The sequence below is a fragment of the Danio rerio genome, chromosome 3 (assembly GCF_052040795.2).
Source record: "Danio rerio strain M-AB ecotype USA chromosome 3, GRCz13ab, whole genome shotgun sequence".
In the NCBI taxonomy this organism is placed as follows: domain Eukaryota; kingdom Metazoa; phylum Chordata; class Actinopteri; order Cypriniformes; family Danionidae; genus Danio; species Danio rerio.
In genome coordinates, this window is record NC_141023.1 from 29435478 (window position 1) to 29455030 (window position 19553).

At 37.6% G+C, this 19553-nt stretch overlaps 2 protein-coding genes and 1 long non-coding RNA gene across 3 annotated transcripts in view; 2 read left to right on the top strand and 1 right to left on the bottom strand.

Moving 5' to 3' along the window:
• The first annotated feature begins 109 nt into the window (after window positions 1-109).
• On the top strand, window positions 110-19230 carry kcna7 (potassium voltage-gated channel, shaker-related subfamily, member 7). Its single transcript, XM_087244629.1, has 3 exons — window positions 110-282; window positions 2682-3397; window positions 16268-19230. Exons 2-3 carry the CDS (start codon window positions 2708-2710, stop codon window positions 17180-17182), a joined length of 1605 nt encoding a protein of 534 aa, XP_087100755.1. The 5' UTR covers window positions 110-282; window positions 2682-2707; the 3' UTR covers window positions 17183-19230.
• slc1a9 (solute carrier family 1 member 9) overlaps window positions 1835-19553 on the bottom strand; it is an 84896-nt gene continuing 67177 nt past the window's right edge. Inside the window, exons 10-12 of the transcript XR_015479399.1 lie at window positions 13357-13448; window positions 5837-5893; window positions 1835-3365 (exon numbers count right to left, since the gene is read on the bottom strand). The gene's annotated coding sequence lies outside the window, so the exon portion shown is untranslated. The remainder of the gene's footprint in view (window positions 3366-5836; window positions 5894-13356; window positions 13449-19553) is intronic.
• LOC147845646 (uncharacterized) lies at window positions 10975-14569 on the top strand. Its single transcript, XR_015480955.1, has 2 exons — window positions 10975-13501; window positions 13593-14569. It is a non-coding gene; the product is annotated as an uncharacterized LOC147845646 (long non-coding RNA).

Consider the following 19553-nt stretch of genomic DNA (forward strand, 5'->3'; position numbering starts at 1 on the left):
AGGATGTTTGGGGGAGTGAGCTGATGAGGGGACGAGGGGCTCTGGATTGAATTACAGCATGACAGCATTCCCAGCACCACTGTGACACGCACTGGAGAAACTGACCTACAAACAGCTCGAAGTATCAGAGGGAGGAGGACAGAGTTTACAGGAGAAAACACCTCCTGGGCTCAGAGAGTGGAGCGGGACAGTAGACGGACAGCTCATGTGCGGTGTAGGTAGAGAAGAAACACGGAGAGTGTTGGCTAACTACTCTGGAGCTACAGTCATAAGTGGCAGAGGGTAAGTCAAGGGACCAACAGAGTGACTTTTCAGAAACTTTTCTGAGCTTTGTACACTGAAAGAAATGATTCATATGATTTACACATTTTTTTTTTAAGTAAGTGGTGCCAAACATTTTATATGGAATGAATAATTAAATGCAGCCCACAGAAATTGTTTGCAACCATTTACCTTAAAGAAACGTAATAAATCCAATTAATCTTCAAATACATTTACAAGTTACAAATGCAAATCATTATTTTCACACCCTCCATACTTGTTCCAAACATGTTAAAGTTTCTTTCTCCACAAAAGGAGATATTTTAAAGAATGCTGGAAAACTGTAGTCTCTGACTTCCATAGTATTCGCCTTACTATGAAAGTCAATTGCTGTCAGTTCCAACATTCTTAGAAATATATTTTGTGTTCATAAAAAAAAGAAAACTTATCAATGTTTTGAACCATTTAAGGGGCGAGCACATTTTCCTTTTCGGTGAACCAGCCATTTAAGATCTGTTTCATGCGGTTCAACAGAGAATGTTTGATTTAATAACACAATCTTGAATCTTGTGTTTTAGTGGGAATTTTTAGTTTGTTTTCCTGTTATTCTCGAGGCGAGGGTTGAAGTAATGGATCTGTCTCCACGAGTCAACAGGCTACATGAAATATATGTGTATGATTTCATAGGGTGACAGGTGATGTTTCTTGAAAATAATTTAGGGATGGACAGCATCTTTAGTTACATTATTGGAACAGGACTGCATAATACATATACAGAAGTCTTGTCGTTTGTCGGAAGTTGTCACATCCATTAATAATCTAATTTATTTTTCAATAATTTTTTTTGGGTAGGATACAATTTAAATGACACTTAAGATCTAAATCCAATCATTTTAATTCAATATTATATTATTTTTTAATTTAATAGAATTCTTCTGTAACTAGCTCAATAAAGTAGTACATTGCAGGTTATTAATTCTTACTAAGTTAGGATTAGGAATGTAGAATAAGAGCATACTTAATAGACCATTTTTCGGCAATACTGGTCAAGTGTAAACATTAACAACGATCCTGATGAATTTTCTATTTTGCTTTTTTCTTTCATTTTCATAGCTTCCGAGAATTCAAAAAGGTCAACATATTCATAAATTTAGTAGTTTTTTAACGTTACGTTATGATTGAATTGCCTCTTGTTATAGTTATGAAATAGTTCAACAAGCAGGAAATGTTCATGGGCAAATGACATCACCACATTAAAATAGTCTAAGTACTTATAAACAGCCAATATCTTAAAAATAAGCAAGTAATAAGTCAGTATTAATAATAGGAATTGGTACTTCCTTCAAATTTTTCATATAATTCCACGATTTACTCAATTATATGAAAGAGTTTACAATTTAAAAAAAGTTTAAATGCCTTTGTTTTTTTTGTTGGTTTGGAAAAAAAATCAGTACAAATGTCTATGCAACTACATTTAACACGTTTACATCAACATTTTCTTCATTATGTTAAAAAGAATCGTTTTGTGAGCAAAAGTCTGCAAGTTCACCCAAAAAAAGCTTCTGCTAACAAGTTACTTTGGCTTGAGTTTAATCACAGCTGCAGAAAGACTTTTAATGTGAACTCTATCACATTTAATGTACCTAGTTCATTCTACAAAAAGAAACTCTTAGCTTATGTAGGACTGTTAATTTGTATCTAACTGTTATGTATATGTATGGATGTTTTTTCCGCACAAAATTAAAAAGAAAATTCTAATGCCAAAAAAAGATCAATTAATAAATCGAACTTTCAAGACAACTACCCAAAAGATAAATCAAACACTCAAATGCTCAAATAATAAATCAAAATGCAATCTCAAATGAGAAATCAAATGTTTTGACAACTCCTGTAAAATCCTGCAATAGTTAAATGACAAATCAAATGTTCAAACTATAATTCAAATGGAGGAACACAGCTGGAAGCTCATGACGGACTGATTACTAGAACTATAAAGACGCCTCCTTCACACAGACCCTTTGCTGAGTCTTGCTTTTCCCTCTGAAGCATTACAAAGTGGGTTTCCCTGTTTGTCCTGCCATGTTTTGATCCCTGTCTTGTTTACCGTTATTGTTGTTTTACCTCCTGTCCTGTTTCTAATTCTGTGTCTGATAAATGTTTTGTTTTTGTTTTTTTTGTTTTTTCAATTGACCAATAATTGATTTTTCAATTGATTTTCAAAAGTTGAGTGAATAAGAAAAAGCTAAAGGAAATAAGTATTATGTATTTTTGGTGTACTGGCTTAAAAAATTTACAGTGTCTATAAAAATACTGTACATTGTCCTGGCAGCTTATTGTCAATTTTATCATCTGTTTTGCTTCTATCTGTAAAAGTCTTAACGCTTATAGCTAAACTAATAGTTTCTGTTTAAATGTTACAGGCTGAGGGAAGAGCAAAGAAGAAGAGATGGACAAAGGAGAAGGAGAAGAAGAATCGAACAGTAAAATGGAGGACAAGACGCAAACAGAGGAAGAGGTGAGCGAGAGTGACAAGAAGCTCAAGGACCAGCGCAACAAGGCCGAAAAGGGGGACAAAGAGAAGGGCGAGAAGAAAAGAGAGAACCGCAGGTCTGGCTCCACTTGGAGAGGAGGCTGGGCGCTGTCTGAGCGACTGGCCATCAACGTATCAGGCATGCGCTATGAGACACAGATTCGAACCCTTGCCCAGTTCCCCGACTCTCTGCTTGGAGACCCTCGAAGACGTCTGCGCTACTTTGACCCACTGCGCAACGAGATCTTTCTGGACCGAAACCGATTCTGCTTTGATGCCATCCTGTACTTCTACCAATCTGGAGGTCGGTTACGACGACCTGCCAATGTGCCGCTAGACGTCTTCATGGACGAACTGCGCTTTTATGAGCTGGGAGAGGATATCATGGCCCGCTTCAAAGAGGACGAGGGCTTCCCCAAGGAGGAGCCCAGGCCCCTACCAGAAAGTGAGTTCCAGCGCAAAATTTGGATGCTCTTTGAACACCCAGAGTCTTCTGGAGGTGCCCGCATCATCGCCATCATCAGTGTGATGGTCATCGTGGTCTCCATCCTCATCTTCTGTTTGGAGACACTGCCTGATTTCAGAGTGGAGAAGGAGCAGAGAGAGGTCAGTGTTTGATTGAAGCTTATAATATTTGGTGCACTCAAAAATGTGTTTTTGCTGCTTGTTAAAACTACTTATGTAAAATGAGCTGAAACCACACAATTCTTGAGTTTATATAGGGGACAACTTAATTGTTTTATGTTCAATCTACTTAAACTTGTAAAAACAGTTAAGTTAACTTCAATTCAATTCAATTCTTGTTTATTTATATAGCGCTTTTACAATGTAGATTGTGTCAAAGCAGCTTAACATAGAACTTAATCGGTTTGTGTTGGGACAACATGAAGGAATTATTTGGAACCCAGCATTTTTTTACAGCGCACAGTAGCAGGACAGTGGCAAAATAGAAATACTAGCAGGTAACAGTCTGATGGTCTCTTTTAGGCCCCATTTACACCTGGAGTTAAAGGGATAGTTCACATCAAAATTAAGGTTTCCTTAAAATTGACACACTTCTAAAGTACTTTTGTTCAAACTACAGATGTCGATGGCTGCTTTTTACCAACATTCTACAGGATGTCTTGTTAAAATGAAAAATCTGCCATCATTACCTCACCCTTCACTTGTTCAAAAATGTGAATTTCTTTCTTCTGTTGAACACAAAAGAAAATATTTTGAAAATCGCAGGTATCTGGCACCCATTGACTTCCACCACAATAATTTTTTCCTACTGTGTCAATGGGTGCCAGTAACTCATTCAACTCTTTCAAATTCATTCATTTTCTTTCGATTTAGTCCCTTAATTATCAGGGGTTGCCACAGCAGAATGAACTGCCAACTATTCCAGCATTTGTTTTACACAGCGGATGCCCTTCCAGCCACAAAGAAGCCCATCCACTCTCACATTCACACACACACCCACACCCACTAAGTAAAGTTTGTTTACTTAGTTTACCTATAGCACTTGTCTTTGGGTTGTGGGGGAAACCGGAGCACCTGGAGCAAACTCACGTGAACACTGTGAGAGCATGCAAACTCCACACAGAAATGCTCCCCAGGACTCGAGCGAGTGACCTTTTTGCTGTGAGGTGACAGTGCTAACCACTGAGCCACCATGCTGCCCCTGCCAGCAACTAAAAAATAAATCTTTATTTGTGTTCAAAAAGTCATAAAGGTTTAAAACCACATGAGGTAGTGTAAATGATTTTTGGTGTGGGCTATCTCATTGGCAACACTATATATAATGTGGTCTAAAAAGGTTTAACTATGTCCACTTTAGACACCTTCTAAAGGTAGTTAGTTGCCAACACATTTGATTGACGTATCTGCTTATGTGGTTTAGGTTCTCATGTGGTCAAATGTGTTCAAACAGCAATAAAAGACCACCTGACTGTACTCATTTCAGGATGTGTTACTGAAGCATTTTTGGCTTCACAGGATTTAAATGTTGGCATCTATGATCGTAAGTTTGGTTTGAAGGGGAAAAAATGTAAAAAGCAAACGAGCCATGATTCTACCGTTAACCCTCAACCATTAACTTTGGCAGCTATCAGAGCAGAAACCAAAGATTCTGATCTCTCTCCCACATCCACACAAAAAAATCTGCAACTGAATAAAGTCTCATTATATTTTCTTCATAGAGCAGCTATTTTTTGGTGAAATTAATTGCTGAATGTTTAATGTTTTATTTCATGTGCAAAATTGTTCATGTGCTGTTAATCGTTTTATTTTATGCAAATCAACATACAGGAACATGATTTCAGCCACCAGAATGAAACTGGCACGACTGTCCGCATGTAATGAACATGCCTGATAAAAAAAGGCCTATAGGCTGCCCATGTAAGCATTGTTAAAAAAGGTGTTTAGTCATCTTAACATAGACGTCTTGGTTAAAACATGACAAAAATTTGTCTCTCTATGAAAACCTACTACACGTCTAACAATGGTGCAACAATAGACTATTCCTTAAATAGAAAGAAATGAGTGACAACAGAGGTGAAGTCTGTTTAATTTGTGAAAAAGTGAACAAAAGAGATAGATTTAAACACCAGAAAATAGAAACTTGTTTCCCTTGTCTATTAGTGGTTTCACGACATTTTGTTTTAGGGTGTGTTTACACATGGATAGTTTGATTTGATTGATTGATTCATTTTCCTTCGGCATAGTGCGTTATTTATCAGGGGTTGCCACAGCAAAATAAACCACCAACTATTCTAGCATATGTTTTATGCAGACGATGCCCTTCCAGCTGCAACCCAGTAGTGGGAAACACGCTCTTATGCACTACAGTCAATTTAGCTAATCTAATTAATCGGCTCACCCGAAGGAAACCCACGCGAACACAGGGCCCAGTCGGAACTCGAACCAGTGACCTTCTTGCTGTGACAGTGCTAATCATCGAGCAACTTATCACTTACACTGAAGGTTATTCGATACACCAATACAATCATACTGACATTGTTTTTCATTCTTTAGTTAATATTAAAAAAGGAATTGAAATACCTTTACAGCAATATACTGATCATGAACATCCAGCTGCCATTCACAATGCTGAGAGCACTGAGAAATAGAGAAACAGCAATGAGAAAACAGCAATAAAGAAAGCATACACTCTATGGACATATTTGCACACACTCTGCAATTCACTGGCATCAGTCAACAGATGAGGTCAGAGAAATTTATTAGCATTATCCTGAACATTATGCAATCATTCGTTTCATGTGTCATAGAAGAGAGCAGGAGCTTGTGTAAACATCCTTTTTGATTTTCCCAGCAAATAAAAGGCCAGATTCTTTACACGATTTCAGTCCACAGGCAATGGAAAGGCATTTTTTTCATTACAAGCTGTTCACGCTTTGGCAATAAACAGTGATTAATAAAGTGTATTTACCATCCATAATACTTGTGTTGTGGAAAGTTACTTTTGAAAGTATTGTATGACAATATTGAGCTACTCCCCAAAAATTAACTAGTTGTGTTACTTGGTTATCTTTTACAGTAAGTAATGCGTTACATTACTGTAACTTTACTTTTGCATTACTTTTTGTAATAGCTGAGGCAGGACTTCTGTCAGAACTTGCATTTCCCCCCCTTATTTCTTAAATAAAGAAGCTCTGCAGTAAATTACCACCTATATAACGTACACCTTGATTTACCTTCCAATAATGTTATTTTTGTAAACTTCCTGACCACTGAGCTATAGATGCCGTATATACAGATTCATAAAAGTGCAAAGCAATGTGGGTGCTACTTTTGTACATTTGTCTTATTAGTTTAGTAAAATCACTATCCATTGAGACAATCCTCTTTCCTATTCTTTTTAATGCTTTTAAAATAATACTTGAATCACAGAAATGTAAGGGTCTGTTCCCGCTCCTGCATTCGCTCATTAAGTGCGTGATTAAATGTGACTACATTCATTTTACTTCAGCAGTTTATTTTTAAAATAGTTAATTAGTTAAAATAAAAAGTAATTCATATTACATTTTTCAAAAGTATATATATACATCTTTTTTGTTTCACTTTCAAAAATCATCTTAAAACTTAGTCGAGACTTGGTCCAAGATTATTGGTTTGCCTCTGTGGAGTCTAGCAGAGTTACATGAACAACAAATGCTAAGCAAAACTCAGTGTGATAGGAGATGATTCCCATCTTTTTTGTTCTGTTGTTGCCCTTTGTTTTTTTTTTTTACTATTGTACTATTTATGAATTATTATGAAGGATGCTGGATTGTGCTTTTAAAAATATTATTTGTGTTTAATATTGTTTATTATAATATTAAAATAATAATAATAATCATATTTAATATTATTTTTAATATCACTTATTTATAAGTGATTTGTCTCTTTATGTGTTTGTTGTATCATGAAATGCTACTGCTCTAATTTAATTGCTCCTGTTGGAATTCATAAGGTTGTTAATCTTAAACATAATTTTTTGAAGTAATGTGTTACTTTACTCGTTACTTAGAAATGTAATATTATTAAGTATAACAATCGTTACTTGTAATGCGTTTGCCCTCAACACTGTCCATAACGCTATTAAAGTGAGCATGTACCTTGTCATACTGTACTTTTTCATAACACATTTAAACATGTAGAACATGACTGTGTCTGAAATCACACAGTTCCCTACTATATAGAATATAGAAATCACAACTTTGAAAAGAATAAAAGGTAGAATTCAGAATACTTATAATAAGCACCGTATGAACTACTTCATTTGGTCATACAATGGACACCATTGAGCCATTGTTTTTAAATGTTCACATCAGTCCATGTTCAGTGCACAGGACATAAACTGCATTTTCAGAACAGTATGCGCATAAAATGTGCACACAGTAATTTTTGATGCCATGGAAACAATGTTTCACAAATCTCATGTAAGAATTTTGAATAGTTAATTTTTTTTGGCACTACTAGGCTTATTCACAAGATGACAACACATACGTAAAGGAAATGGAATTGGATGGATTAAGAAAAAAAACATACTACTGAAAATGGCGAAACAAACCTCAGCATTTATTCTCCCTCATGCAATTTTTAACCTTTCTGAGTATCTTTCTGCTGTTGAACACAAGCGGAGATATTTTGAAAAATGCAGGTTGTTGGCACGCATCAACTTCTATAATAAGGCAAAAAAATTACTATGGAAGTCAGTGGGTGCTAGCATTTTGAAAAAAATATTAAAATATTCATTGTTAATCAGAAGATAAAAACCCAAATGATGTAAAACAATGACATTTTTTGGGACAACTATCATTTAAAGGGCACCTATTTTACCCCTGCTTCAAGATTTAAGAGAAGTCTTTTGTGTCTCCAGAATGTTTCTGAAAAGTTTCAGCTCAAAACACCCATCAGATTATTTATTATACCTTTCGGAATATTGGAATTTATTTAACAGAATAAAGCTGTTTTTGTTGCCTGTGCCTTTAATGCTAGTTCTCCCAGCCCACCGTTCCCAGGTGTCTGTCAGAGTGTGCCTCAATCTTTGCCTCGGCTGCATCAGATAAACAGCACAGTGACAGACACAAAGGGTGCAGATCTCACGTAATGTTTATGAGAAATACTACAGTAAGAACTTTATGAATTGTTATTTGATGTTTTTGTTATGGAGTTAATGAGTCAATAGCCCCTTTCACACAGTGATACCGGTAAATATATTGAAAATTTCTGGAATGGCTTTACCCGTAAATTAAAAAAAGTGCTGTTCACACAGGCGAGAACGTTACAGAATTTTTCCGGAAAAGAGTATTCACACATCCATTCCAAAATTCCGGTAATTCTGACATCATTAACCAGAAATGAGCTCTAAACGGCTGCGCTTGTATTTGTAAACATTTGACTACATCACAAACTCTGTGGATGGATCAGTTTTGTGGACAACTTCGATGAAAACATATAGAAAAACATTTTCGCACGTTGAGATGTACATGATATGTTTGTGTGCTGGCTCTCATAGACTGTTTATGGGCACACGCAAAGCTTGAAGGTAAACAAACAACGGCTTATCATAAGCATCTTATCGATAATTAATTACACAGTTGGCATTAAGATGAACATATAAACGTTATCCGACTAGCTTCTAGCAGCTAAATGTGTCTGAAAAAATATTCAAAGGCTTTTATTCTCATAAACCGCGTGGACGTGAATGCGTCTGACTGTTGTGATTGGCTAAAGCAGACGTCTCACGTCAGCACGTTCTAGACGTGCACACGCTTGTTCCGGCAATCTTCCTCTTGCGTTCACACAGCGGAGCATTCCGGGAAATTACCGGTAATGTTACAACTTCTCTTTCCGGAAAATAGCCAGAACGTATTTACCGGTATTTTCAAAAAGAGCCTTTTCACACATACACACCTTTCCGGAAAATTGCCGGTAATTTTCCGGAAAGGTGTGTATGTGTGAAAGGGGCTAATGAGAATGATGAGTCACACACAATGTCATTACAAAGTTCAGCGCACTGCCATGGCAAATATGACCGGATACACATTAATATCCACTGCTGTATGGATATCCGTTATGTTAATGTACAAAATAAACCTGATTTAACATCCAAAAACCAGGATTGAAGCATCTTTTATAATTGTACTGACACGTTTTACAAACGTTTTAAACTTGTAAAACTCTTTCTTGATCATATTTGAAGATGATTGATGATCACAGCGAGCTGAACAGATCTTGTAATCCCAGTTGGTTTGCACATGTCCTGTCTTGTTGATATGATTATATGCGTTACTATGGAGACATGTTGATAAACGGCTGTGAATCAATTCGTAGGCGGGAAACCACACTTCTACATAACGTTGTGGTCGGCCTTATAATGGGAGGGATTTGGATCCTATTTAAAAGTCAGAAAGTTTAAAAAAAGAGACTTCTTGTTATTATATCACCCCAATATAACTGTGGACACACTATACCCACACACGGTCCTGTCCAAACTGCTACCAAAAGATTAATTTAATCATAGGTGCCCTTTAAAAAGATTATATGTGTTAGATTCTGTGCTTAAAAACAGCATAGAGTAACCAATTTTAGAGTTTGTTATCACATCATATTGAGCATTGAAAGCTTTCTAACTTATAATAATGTCCAAATAGTTTTGGCTGCCATAAGATTTAATCCAGTATTTGGTAATAATGCAGCATTACAGGAAACACTGAGGGAACTCACAATCTTGTAACATTTGTGACCCAGTGAGCAAACATTATTGTTTATATTTGTAAAGGTTGATGTTACTTTGTTGCCACACTGAGTAATGGGAAACCACACTTAGTGTTCATGTTATATCCTGAGAATTTCGCAAACTTATCCAAACACAATGTTTGTTACACAGTTGAAGTCAGTATTATAAGCCACCAGTTGAATTTTTTTTCATTTAAAATATTTTCCAAATGATGTTTAACAGAGCAAGGAAATTGTCACAGTATGTCTGATAATATTATTTCTTCAGGAGAAAGCCTTATTTGTTTTATTAAGGCTAGAATACAGGCAGTTTTTATTTTTTTAAAAACTGTTTTTGGGACAAAATTATTAGGCCCTTTAAGCTAATTTTTTCCCCATAGTCTACAGAAAAAACCATTGTTATACAATAACCTGCCTAATAACCCTAACCTGCCTAGTTAACCTAATTAACCTAGTTAAGCCTTTAAATGTCCCTTTAAGCTGTATAGAAGTGTCTTGAAAATATCTAGTCAAATATTATTTACTGTCATCATGGAAAAGATAAAATAAATCAGTTATTAGAAATGAGTTATTAAAGCTATTATGTTTAGAAATTTGTTGAAACAATCTCCCCTGCGTTAAACAGAAACCGGGGGAAAAATAAACAGGGGCGCTAATAATTCAGGGGGGCTAATAATTCTGACTTCAACTGTAGATGACCTATTATAATGTATGATAAACCACATTTGAACTCACACATAATAACGGTGTAAGTTTAAAGTGTGAGAAGTCACATAAAAAAGAGGTACAGGAGAGAGTGTAGGGTTATTGCTGAGATTATTTTAGAAGTGTCGTTAAATCTGATACACTGATCAGGAGCAGAGACTCATGGGGGGGTTGGAGAACAGTCAAGTGACGCGCCCATGGAGAGATGCAGGGCAGAAAAAAAAGCCAAAGGAGATGAAAAATGACAAGATGACAGGTGACAGTATGAAAGAGAGTCTGGGCTTCATCGACTGAGGGAAAATAGAGAGAGAGAAGCGAGTTGGGACGGGAGCAAGGAGGGAAAGTTAGTAAAGAGTATCAAATTAGTTTCCCAGCAGCAATCCAACTGCCTCGGCACAAGCCTGCAATCCCCACACGCTGCCAAAGCAGCTCAGTAATTCTGCATGGATCAGACGGTTAACGACAAGTAAACTAAAGCCGGGTGAGAGAGAGATTGCGGAGGGTTACATTCTCAAGTTTCACCTTAGAGATCTAAGGCGTTATTTTTAGAGTAAGGACAACCCTTCAGAGCACATTAACACAGATACAGAAGCTCACATTAATAAACAGACCCGCTCCAACGCTGAAATAGGAATGGAAACACACACTTCCACAACAACTTGTGATGACTTTAGCAAAATCAAAATAAGCACTGTGATAGGGAACACTTTGCAGCTTGCCAAACGGGATCACACACACACACACACACACACACACACACACACACACACACACACACACACACACACACACACACACACACACACACACACACACACACACACACACACACACACACACACACACTTGTATTTATGGTTTGCAAGGACTCTCCATAGGCGTAATGCATTTTATACAGAATATGGCCTTACACTACCTCTAAACCCAACCCTAACATGACACCCAAAGTTTGAATATCAAAAAACCTTGTTAAGTATGATTTTAAGGGTTTGTAATAACGAGAACACAAGACATGTCCTCATAAACAACATTTATGTCATGCCCATGTCATTATACAAATTCACGTTCTTTTTCATGTTTTATGGGGACTCCCTATGGATGTTAGGATGTTTTAGATTGTAGATTGTACACACGAAATATTCTTTCCCTCTACTCCTAAACTCAACCCTTTACAAAACATTCTGTAATATTCTATAGGAAACATTCAGTAGTTTTACATTTTATTCTGTATGATTTATTAGACAATTTCCTTATGTCATGACAATTTTTCCTACAAGGTCACAAAGTACTAGTATTGCTTTACTTGTGAGGACATTTATAACCCAGGCTCATTCTGATTACGTACCGCTATATACATTTCTGGAGAGAGCAAAATATGTCCCAGGAGCTACGTTTTTTGCAATTGTTGTTTTCGCGAATCCACCAGAGTCCGCTGTGTACGCTTTATCTGATGTCAAATTTCTCTGGCGAGTGCTATTTGCGCCTGCTGTTCTCGCATAAATTCATCAGAGGTCACTGTCCACTGAGTACCCCACCCACCCCCTTCCCTAAACCCAACCAATAGTGCGTTAAATAGCACTGATTGACCCACCCACCCACTTCCCTAAATCCAACCGCAGTGTTTTCAAAAGCAATCCAGAAAAAACAAGCCGTTATGGCAGCCTGATTTTAACCAAGTTTTCAGATTTTACCACATTCTCACCTTGTTACTTACTTATATATTTTAGTTTTTGGCTTTTGTTTGTCACACCTGCTTTCTAAAACTTGCGTCTCAAGTCCACCAACATACGTGTCAAGCTACCGGACAAACTGGTAACAGCGGGAAAGTCAGCTGGTAAGCAAGAAAAGTAATGACATCATACCACCTATATGCTTCGTTTTAAAGATGAAATGCAACCATATGTAGCTCTGGCTATATAAATCGCGATCTCTAGAAATGTATATACTGTAGGGCAACGTTTTCAGAATGAGCCTATGTTGGACATTTGGTCCCCACAACGGGATGAATTCCAGGCACACACACATACTCATCTCACATTTCACTACATCTAATCTCCTGTCTTGCGCTTTTAAAATCTTTTTTCCAGGCAAACACAAACGCTGGGCTTTGTGCTCCACTGGAAATTGAAGTAAGGTCATACATGTGTGTGGAGACTTGTTGGACTCTGGTTACCTTTTACTCACATGCTAATGTGGTTTGCCCTTGTGTTCACATTAGATTGAGTCATTTCTTTATGGAGACTGAGTGATAAAGAGCACAAATGATGACCTTTAAGTAAAAGTTCATGTACCGTGACCCTAGAGCAGAATGGGACATTCGTCTTCACTCATGAAGTAGGTGTTAAATGAGCAACCAAATAGTTTCAGTCAGGCACTCGTTAGTCAAAGGATCTTTGGTCTCAGCTGCAGTGTAAAATTAGCTTACTATTAAGCTGTTTTATGAACGGAATAGCTGATCCAAAACCAGATCATTCAAGATAAGTGACGTTTCTCTTCAGTAAAGAATCCAGGTGAGATTTCCCTGGTGCTTCTGGGGATTTTGATTAAATTATGACATGATGCAATGTGTCTGTGCAATATTACACTTAATTCAAGCTGACTGCCACATGAGTTATACACAGATGCAAACTCACCTGAGCTGATGCTGTTTGTATGCATTGAAGAGGGGCAAGTGTGTTGGACTGTTCATCAAAATGGCACTCGTGTTTCTCCTGGATGCTGTAACCTACAGTATATAAAGAAGTCAATGAAATCATTAGCTTTTAACATTCATTCATTGTCTTTTCGGCTTTAATAATCTGGAGTTCCCACAGCGGAATGAACAGCCAACCTATCCAGCATATGTTTTACGCAGCGGATGCCCTTCCAGTTGCAACCCAGCACTGGGAAACACCCATACACTCTTGCATTCACACCCACACATACACTACGGCCAATTTAGCTTATTCAATTCACCTATAGTGCATGTCTTAGGACTGAGGGGAAAACCGGAGCACCTGGAGGAACACCCACACCAACACAGGAAGAACATACAAACTCCACACAAAAATGTAAACTAACCCAGCCGGGGCTCAAACTAGCGACTTCTTGCTGTGATGGGACAGTGCTACCCATTGCTACACCGTGTCGTGCTAGTTTTTAACAATGATTCAGTAAAAAATAATTCTCCTGTGTAGAATCAATGTGAAACATACACAGTGACAATGTAGTCTGATTAAAGAACAAATTAGCAGTTTTTGAACATACTGTACAATGTAACCAGGGCTTGACATCAACTTTTTTTGCTCACCAGCAACTGTGGCTAGTAGATTTCCAACATTACTAGCCACTCGCCATTTTTACTAGCCACACTTTTCTTGTTGGGAAAATATATTTTGCTTAAATTTGACTTTGACATGCTAAATTACTTGATTTAGATATTGTGTTGTGTTCACATGCATTCTCATTTGTTTAACTTCTTGTGTGTGTTGTGTATTAGCTTGCTCAGTGTGCATGAGCAAATGGACTGTGTCACAATGCAATCAGTTTTTATTTCACGACTTTTCAGGGCGCAAAAATAAGGATTTACCAAATTTATCTCTGACCACACCAAATAAGTATTTCTTAGCCACAATTTTTTTTAATGTGTAAAAACAAGGAAAATATAGCTTTATAGGTTCACTTTTTATTCAACAAAACTTTTCTTTAAAAAAAACATTACATTAAAAAAGCAATGATTGGCATGTATCTAAAAGATGCACAGTAATCTGTCATCTGATCACCAGTTAACTACATATAAACGGGGAGTAATCTCCCATTAAAGCAATGTTACTGTAAAAAATGATAGTTCAACCATATTAACAAAAATAACTGTAAGCAAAAGAAAGCAGGTGAAACAAACTGTGCACACGGTTAATGTTAGGCCTGTTAATAAACTCTTCTAAGAATAATTAAAATGAAAGCAGTGACCGTGTGTATTTGTATTTTAAATCTCGAGCTCTTGAAAGCATCAGAACTTTGGGTGCACGATCATCGCTCTTTGTCCAGTCTATTTCAAAGGGAACCCATCGCACCCATTTCGCTTTTTCTAGGCACGGTTGGTTGCTTTGTGCAAGTAAACGGGAGTGCACGGAATGTAACCCCTGTAGATCAAAATATGAGTACATGACTTTCATGATTTTAAAATAGGTTAATTTACGTATTTTTTTTTTATAAACGAGGACACAATTGCCCCAGATTTGGCTCACTTCCATGTTACAAGCAGAAAAAAAAGAATCTTATAAAGGTTTGAAGCCACTTGAGGGAGAGTAAATAGTGAGTATATGTTCATTTTTGGAAGAACTTTCCCTTTAGGTAGGTATGCACACAGATATACAGTAAATAAAAGTACATTCTTGAAATATGCAAAAAAGTGCTTAACCACACAATTGGAATGTCATCAGTACAGTTTCTATATCTAAGCCCTATATGCTGCCTAGTGTATTTCGAGTGACCCAATAAGCTGGTGTGTTCTGTCAATTTGTCCTTGTTCGATTGTCCTACCTCTTAATCAAACTCGATGAAATATCCTACCGATCAGATTGTGCAGTAGATTTATATGTAGAAAAGCATGATTTGAGGCTGTAATATTGTTCTGACCAACCCCAAACAGTAACCCTAACCTGGTGTGGTTAGCATATTCTGATTGGTAATATTGTCAGGTCACCAAAACTGTCCTACCTGTTATTAACATGCATTCATTCCCTTTAATAATTCCCTTTATTAATCAGAGGTCAGGGCTCACCTCAGGGGTTGACCACAGGGGTAACCTAACACTGGGAAACACTCATACATTCTTGCATTCACACACATACACTCTGGCCAATTTAGCTTACCCAATTCACCTATCCTGCATGTCTTTGGACTGTGGGGGAAACCAGAGCACCCGGTGGAAACCCACACAAACATGAGGAAAACATGCAAAGTCCACACAGAAATGCCAACTGACCCAGCCGGGGTTGCTGTGAGGTGATCGTGCTACCCACTGTGCTGCCCAAAATGCATTCAAATCTTGTTCATTTTGGAGTGGTCAGCGCAATGCAAAAAAGATTTATCGAATGAACGAACCCATCTTATGGGCCGTAATGTAAGAGTAAGAGTACCTTGATTTCAGAGAGCTTTCTCTGAACAGAGTTACAGTATGGACGTTCTGTAATTCTCTCACATATACACTCGTCAACACATGGACATAAATAGTTTTTGCCGTTTTCAATAGTATGTTTTTGTTCGTATTTCATTCCTTGAAAGCTGTGGAACAATGGCCTGGTTCAGTATTGTCACCTTGTGGACAAACTAAAGAGTGCACAACACATCCTGTTCAGTCAATATGGAGTAGGCCATTTATTCACTTTAAATCGATCAACTTTTTTTGGACTATCCTCTGGTCATGGTCAAAAGTGGCTTTAAACTCTGCTTACACTTGTACTTAGCACTGTCCACCTGTAGTCATATTGACCAATAACATATCTTTATACCAGGTGTAAAAGGGTCTAATTCTAATCCGCATCTTTTCTCCTTCTTTTCCAGAAAATGGCATACGAGGCACATCTTGCCGGAAACAACACCTCACACATCTCCATGTCCTCTCCCTTCCATGACCCTTTCTTCCTGGTGGAAACCATGTGCATCTGCTGGTTCTCATTTGAGTTAATCATGCGTTTCACCTGCTCCCCCAATAAGATGGTTTTCTTTAAGGACGTGATGAACATCATAGACTTCTTCGCCATCATTCCCTACTTCGTCACGCTCGGCACCGAGCTGGCCAAGTCCAAGGGAGCAACGCCATCCATGTCCCTGGCCATAGTAAGGGTCATCCGTCTGGTCAGAGTTTTCAGAATCTTCAAGCTCTCTCGCCACTCTAAAGGCCTGCAAATCCTGGGCCAGACGCTGAAGGCCAGTTTGAGGGAGCTGGCGCTTCTCATCTTCTTTCTTTTCATCGGAGTCATCCTATTCTCCTCGGCTGCGTACTTCGCAGAGGTGGACAACCCAGAGACGGCCTTCACCAGCATCCCAGAGGCCTTCTGGTGGGCTGTGGTTTCAATGACGACAGTGGGGTATGGAGATATGTACCCAGTGACTGTAGGAGGAAAGCTGGTCGGCTCTATGTGCGCCATTGCGGGTGTGCTGACCATCTCGCTTCCTGTTCCCGTCATTGTGTCCAATTTCAGCTACTTCTACCATCGGGAGATGGAGTGCGAGGACAACCAGGAGTACACGCACGTCAGCACCTCACTTTGGGAGGAGGAGGAGGAAGGTGGGGAGGATGGAGAAAATGGGGAGGAAGGGCCTGGGGAACAGGGAGACCAGGTTCCTCTTGAAGGAGGGACGGCTTACAGGGGGAACTGCACCCCTCTCAATGGGACTCTGCTGGCTGGGCTTTGTTCAGGCAAGCCTGGAGAGCAAAGTGTAGGAAGCATTTATCCAATGGTCACTCAAGTCTGAGAGACTGAAGATCAAGCAGGAGCAATGAGAGATTATGGAGGTTGACCATGTTTAAAAAGGCACTGCCTCACTGTGACTCTCCGAATACATGAGGATGATGGGAAGGAATAAAAGGAGAAACAGATAATGATTGAAGAGGATGAGGAGGCAGTCAAAGGACAAGAAAAGTATGAACGTTGATGTAACCTCCATTCAATGGACTATATGCACAGCTAGTGTTTTCCAGCCAATGAGGAACTTCTGGTGAAAACTTTGTGACTTTTTTCAATTTCATAAGGTTCTTTTTACAGCATCAATGTTTTAATATGATTACAATACATTTAATTAAATAGACTTAACCATTAATTTAGTTGTAAAAGCGTAAAAAGAGATGAAAGATGGTTTTAGCACAGTCGCTGTCATTAGCAGAAGGCTAGCACAGCAACTTTATTGAAAATACTGGGGTACAATTAATTTACACATTTTAAAAACATGGCATGGAAAAATAATTTAATACAGTGGTTCTTATTTGATCTGATATATCGAATCTCAGCCAGGTAGTTAAGATCGCTGTTTTTTTAAAAGAAATCAGATCTTAAACGCGTCTGACAATTAACCGGAAGCCATAGGGCTGGCTGACTGAAATTAAAAGTCTGTGTGCATACAACCCATTTTCAATGCTTTACACTTACAGGACTTTTATTTTGTCATTTAACCTTTTACACTAAGGGTGTCCAAACTCGTTCCACGAGGGCCTCTGTCCTGCATGTTTTAGTTCCAACCCCAATTAAACATACCTGAACTAGCTAATCAAGCTCTTTCTAGGTATACTAGAAACTTCCAGGAGATGTGTTGAAGGAAGTTGGAGCTAAACTATGTCCTGCCCTCCAGGACTGAGTTTGGACACCCCTTACTGTGTTTCAAGTGAAACAATTTTTTTTATTTAATTTATGGGAATGATAGGATGGAATAGATGCAAAAACTTCACAAACAACAAAAACAAAAAGCACTTGACTGGAAGTAGGTACAAAATGTAAGATGCATTTGCAAGGTATTTTTAGCTATCAATAAAGTTAATAGATGGTTAGAAGATGGTCAAGTAAAAAAACAAATACAGTAGCCAAAGGACAAGAAAAGTATAGTAACAAAACTTGACCCCGCTACTTTCCAGCTTTTATTTTGACATCACAACTTGTACACTGACTTTAGTTTTTATTATCTATTTAGAGAGTTGAATATACGTGGATCACGGAAAGGATTTTTTTTATCCTTTTTTATCTTTTATCTGTAAGTTGCTTTGGATAAAAGCATCTGCTAATTTAATACATTTAATGTAAATAAACATAAAACAACAATAAGCAATTGACAAAGAAGGTGAGGACGTACAAAATACACGACATAGCTTAAAGCACAAGAAATGTAGTCACAAAAACATCCGCATGATGTCTTCTCAGTTGCAAGCTTTTATTTTGACATTGCAACTTTTATTCTGTTTTTTTTTTTTTAAGTCAAACTATATCTATTTAGAGTTAAATACGAGGAGGGGTTGGGTTGTTGGAAGCAAAAATAACAGAAAGCAACTTATGCAGAAGACGAGATGTTTGAAGAAGTCACAAAAAAACTAACATGACCTCCATAAAACATCTTCCCAACGTTCCAGTTTTGGAACTTTTATTTTGACATTGCAACCTTTACAGTGAACCTTAAATCACTGAATGTATTTTTTGTAAAGCTATTTTTATCTATTTAAAGAGTGGAGCCTTAATGCTTCGCTGAGCATAAGCTGAGCTGTGTTGTGCAATATAAGTGTTTGCACCTTCGCTTTAAAGATCTTACTGGAATTCTCTGCATATATATATGGGACTTATTCATAGGAAGAAGCGCCGAGTGGTGTCATTTAAATGTCATGTATTTTGTCACCCGGGTTGTGGCCATGAATGTGCCAGGGATTTGTGTGTCGACGGACGGATAAAGTCTTAAGCATCATTCATCTGGAACAGTTTAGTGTTACTGCTGTTCTGAGCAGTTTGTGAATTCAAAAGCCTTATAGAACATTCTGTGGTGTATTATCTGGTGTGTATGTGTGTGCTCTATGAATTGTGTAACTCTGAGCCATGTTGGAATATTATTTATTACAATTTTTAATCAAGCAAAAATCATACAGACTCAGTGAACTACAAAAAGAACTGAAAGTGTAATCTGCTCCAGCAGACGTCTGTCATTTAAATGTTTAAGTTACCAATCGCATTAACAATATATAAATTACTTCATTTAAATAAATTAGACCACAGCAAATAAATAAATATATTTAAATAAATACAGTTCCTGACAAAAACAAAAAAGCACAGTAACATATCATTTTTAACCTTGCAGTCCAGTGCTAATGTAAAGC